Raw genomic sequence first — 5,232 nt, 5'->3', positions numbered from 1 at the left:
ACTGTCACTTTACCATAATTATGTAGATAGTTTTTAATTTATTTTTCTTTGCAGCTACGTATATAGTCTTGAAACTATTATAAAACATTACCTATCCATATGTTGTATAAGATCCTTGATTGACAATGAAATTTAATAGACACAAATAACACAGTGGACCAGACCACTTTTTTCTCTCTTTGTCATTGGGTAGGGAGAAAAAAGGGTCTGGTCTGGTTTCACAATCCCACACTCATCTTGACACTAGCTATACCCAGTAGCGTTAACAAAGAAACGTGATGCATATTCAACTTAGTGGTCACTCGCACCTATGAATCACAAGCGTGTGTTTACAAACCAATCAATGCCTAAAGCAGCTTTGACATCTACCAATGATTGAATCAGGTATAAGTCTTTTATTGATAGTGGAGTTATTGCACTATGGTAGTTTTATTACAGTATAGAGTTGAAGTTCATGGGACCAAAAATATTGCATACTTCTGACATAACCATGTGACGCGTAAAGACGATTGTGGAATTCGAACCAAACCAGACCCTCTTTTCTCCCTACCCAATGACAAAGAGAAAAAAGCGGTCTGGCCACACGAGACTAACAACACAGCAATACTAATTTTTTTCCTGGCAATCTTCTTTGCTACCTGTGAAACAAATTTTGAACCACTTGAATCAAAAATCCACACATTTTTAATAACCTTGTTTTATTGCAATACTATAGCAATTGTCTTAATCTGAACTATCTGCTTTACCCCACCGAAGTTTGTTACCATGGATACTAACAAGTTGCACAAGTATTGTTACTCCTTGTGGAAGCTGCCATTTATGTATTTTTTGGTGTACTTATAGTTTAAACAATGTTATACTGGAACTATAACAAAGTGTAGGAGTTTGTACTACAGTGTACACCCTAATAACCATCAATTGTGTTCATGACATGTGTAACAAAGTTTCGAAGCTTAGGTAACATAATTATTTAAAAGATGTTTCAGAGGATGTATTCATTCCAGCCCTAAGCCTGCACTCAAGGTATAAATGTTTTGACACGTCACACTTGGTATATAATCATAATGGAGAATTTGGAGATCAAGGCAGCATACATAGTTATAAGTGTAGTAGTATTTTTTTTTAAAATTATTATATACATAGTTATAAGTGTAGTAGTATGATTGTGTAATCCAAACTTGATGTAAAAGCTAATATAAAATCAACCCACAATTTCTTTTGGTAACTCTGTGTTTAGGTGCAAAAAAATAACAGAGTACAGGAACAGTACCAGCTTATACCATCAGAAGTTATTGTGCTTTGTATTGTTATGAAACCTATAAAAAGAAACAATTATTGTTTTATTTTGTACATGTACAATCCATGTAGGTAGCTTGATACACTATACAGTGTTATGATACACAATGCACAGGAACATAAGGATAAAGTTTATTAAGCAATTAATATTGTAAAATCTAGCCCTTTGTGTGTATATATCCAGCATGGGGCATTTGGGCCCTGCCAATTCCTTTTAGAAGAGTTATATTCAGTATATCACTTTATGGACATGCCATGTAAAGCCAAAATCAGTTTATTGCTCAACATATTAGTTTAAAGGCAGACATATCTTCTCCCTTTACTGCAAAACCAAACTTGACTGTCACCAGCACCTTCATGTGTAGTAGCTCCTCTAATTGTTAGGCAAGTATTCAAATACTGTGTAGTCTAAATATTTTGAGGAGCAAATTTTTCGAGGTTGAGCCAGCAATGTTGCTAAAAATAAAGTTTCTGTGGATTTGCAAACACTCCCAAAATGTATAGATTTCAAGGATAACTCAAAACTGTGAAATCAGTGAAAATATTCCCCTTCAAAATATTTAGGCTATACGGTAGCGTCTGTAACAATATTTAAGACTTCTCAACCTTCTGCAATGGCCTGAATGGTAAAATGGGAAAATTCAATAGTGAAAACTAATGAGAGGTGATTATTTGCTGCATCAATTATAACAGACCGTAGCTAGCTACGTATGTACTACTAGCTGCTCAGAGTGGCTACCCCATTTTAATAGTGTGGATCTGAACTTGTTTGTGCCCCTAACTCTAGCCCCTGTATTTGTATACATTACACATTACATGGCTGAGATCTAGAGATCTGGTTTACATTTACATAATGTTGCTGATATACTCTTATGGAGCACCTACCTCCTATACTATAGCATGCAAACCCTCTGGATAAATTGCAGCAAGCAAGGTCAACTGTCCAAACAATTCTAGCGTGTTACGTGGTGTATGCTCTAATAAAACAAATCAACATAATATTATCTCCTTCATTTGTGCCCACTCCAACTAGTAATTTTGTTTGTTAATGTTATAAATGCAGTTGGGCAGGATTCAGTCAGAAGTGATTGCTTATTTAAAGTATTTTATGGATTACTGACTGTTCTATTAAAGCATATTGATCACACTATGTACCACACTAAGATTCTCTATTATAAAGCTAATCATGACAATTTAGTATATTTGCTGATACCGAAATCTGGCTCTTAAAATTACCAATGCATCATTTTTTGCAATACATTTCTCAAATTTCACATTCTCAGAGGAGGTTGACCAGAAACACAAGCTATAAGCCTTCTCACAGGTCCAGTATTCACAGAACACAATTACCAATTGGAGTGACCTATCCCAGCAAATTCAGTAAGTGGAATACGCGTCTGTACTGCACTATCATTACACAAGTAATGACCAGTACTTTGTTCACTTTCTGAGCTACTAGCTATCCTATACCGTATATCTTAGTACTATCTTGATAACCACAAACATGAGTAAAATCCCCAGCTTGGCTGTACAAAAGGGCATGTCCATTAAGGTATAAGTAACTGGGAACTAGAAGAGCTAATATAAAGTATGGCCAATAAAGAAACGTTAATACAACTGAGACTGACATTGATGGGTGTATCAGCAATTCAGTATCATCAAGATAGTCGTTCTTGTGGTAATTTTCCATATAGCTTTAAGAGTTGTGTACAATCTGCTTTACTTCACAAGTGGTCATAGTAGCTAAATATATGCTCTATTGCAGCAACAAAGTTAACAAATTAAATGTATGCATACTACACACCTATTGAAAATGTCTGAATATAAATGTTTGCACAAAGAATTGTCCATGATAGTTCTGAAATGTCCATAGCCAGCAGCAGCATTTTATGTCTATTTATAGATCAATGCCAATGAAGATCTGCATTTCACTGACAAGAGTAGCTGCAGTAGCAAAAGAGGTATCCTGGCAAATTCTGACTTCAATAAATGGAACGGTTCCATTAGTTGCTATAGGAAGACGCCTATAAAAGTATGGCATTTCTGGTTGAGCACAGCAGCTATTTCCTTCAGGACAATCTTTGCCATCCCATAACATGTTGTCGCTATAATATGTAGTACCTGATGGGGCACCAGGACAACCTGCCTCACAGTAGTAATGATCTCTTACAAAAGCTGGTGGGATCTGTCCAGCATAGGAGGAACAAGGGCAATTGTAGGATGTGTAACGGTACGTTGTTCCAGCTGAGTATCCGCTTGCATAGGTAAAGAGGTGTTGGCGAGGATAGCCATATGTTATAGACACTCCATCAACATATGTATCATCTATATCATGTTTCTTAGAGTAGTATGCGTTGAAAGCTGTAGTTGTTCCTTTCTGATAGCCAAGCACTTTGCCATAAACCGCATTAAAATTGTAACCGTTGACACGAAAATGAGCCGAATAGCATCCAGCAATCTCACCATTACCCTTGCACACTCGTTTGGCTGAACGTGGTATGGTGGCAGCCTCCCATCCACTAGGGCAACTGTATCCATCAACATCAGCAATCTTCCTCCATACAACAGGCCCAGGGCCAGGAATAAGGCCCATTTCACAGTGTACCTGTAATAGCATTGACATAGAACTATTCAGAAAAGACCACACACACAAATTGACCACACAGATGCTGATGAAGCATGACCAATAGTATACTAAAATAGCTCTATCTGAGCATAAATATGTATATTACATACAGTGGAATTTCTCTTTAAAATACGCCTCCATATAAAAGATACCGTACATTTAATCTCTCTATAAAGTATACAGTTTCTGAGGTTCCTATAGACTGATATAAAGTCAAAGTGTCCAGTATAAAGAAGCTCAACTATGGAGAGCTAGGCTTTCATATAGAGATTATGCACTGTATTCCAAGTATGTGTACCTGAACGATCTCGTTGGTAGTCAGTTTCACCCAATAAAGTCCAGACTTGTTGCGGCTAGCAAAGTTGTTGTCGTAGATGTGAGCACATGACTTTCCTGCATACTCTTGTGCTATTCCCAACAAAGGATCATCTTTTTCCAATATGGCAGAGTTCACAGCTACCACCAACAGCAGAACAGACAAACAGTATCCAAACATCATTGCAGTACAGTTGCAATAAAGCAAGTGTTATACTGTATAATCACTATACTTGAATGATGATGATGGTAGTTGGTGCTGGTGCTTTTATAGCTGCAAACGGTTCATGCATAGCAACATATACATTAACACATAATAAGTATTCTGTGTGAGGGTGTGCTACATGCAGTATGGCTTCATATAAGTTATTAAATTTATAAGACTGTGAGATTGATGAAGCAATATCGCATCATCAATCTCACAGTCTTATAAATGGACTGCATGAACTACACATTAGCCTGAACCATGTACTATACATACGGGGATATAATGCAGACCTCATAATCTCATCTGCTTATATTATAATGAGTAGGTAGTATTATTTTATGTCACTTGTTATATTATGTACACAATACATTGTAAGTTATGTAAAACTGCATATACATATGGTAGGATTTATAGTGTTAGAGTTGTTATGTAACTGTGTACACACACACTCAAACTCACACGAATGCCACCCACTGAAGTTGAGTTCAGTGATAGCAGGATCCTAAGTAAGGATCAGTGACAAGCTGCTTTCCACAAAAGTGATGATGTCATGTCAGATCTCCTTGGCAGTGGAACTGTCGACCACAGAAACAGTTATAAATAATTCCTTGCTGGAGAGAATTTTTATCAGCAATCTTCAATACCGAAGGCCTTCAGGTCAGACAACACTTCATCATGCCATCTTCTTGGTCCCATGAAAAGGCCGCTTTGTCTGCAGTTCTCCAAACAGTAGCTCCTTAGGCAGTCTATCATCACTCGTACGACCAAGGTGACCAAGCCAACAAAG

At 37.0% G+C, this 5,232-nt stretch overlaps 1 protein-coding gene across 1 annotated transcript; it reads right to left on the bottom strand.

Moving 5' to 3' along the window:
* Positions 1-2,970: 2,970 nt before the first annotated feature.
* LOC136246071 (uncharacterized) lies at positions 2,971-4,490 on the bottom strand. Its single transcript, XM_066037519.1, has 2 exons — positions 4,221-4,490; positions 2,971-3,901 (listed from the first exon to the last, which is right to left on the bottom strand). The coding sequence occupies exons 1-2, from the start codon at positions 4,419-4,421 to the stop codon at positions 3,194-3,196; spliced, it is 909 nt and encodes a 302-aa protein (XP_065893591.1). The 5' UTR covers positions 4,422-4,490; the 3' UTR covers positions 2,971-3,193.
* Positions 4,491-5,232: the final 742 nt, after the last annotated feature.

This window comes from Dysidea avara, chromosome 15, assembly GCF_963678975.1.
Source record: "Dysidea avara chromosome 15, odDysAvar1.4, whole genome shotgun sequence".
Lineage (NCBI taxonomy): Eukaryota > Metazoa > Porifera > Demospongiae > Dictyoceratida > Dysideidae > Dysidea > Dysidea avara.
This window is presented reverse-complemented; position numbering and strand designations above follow the sequence as displayed.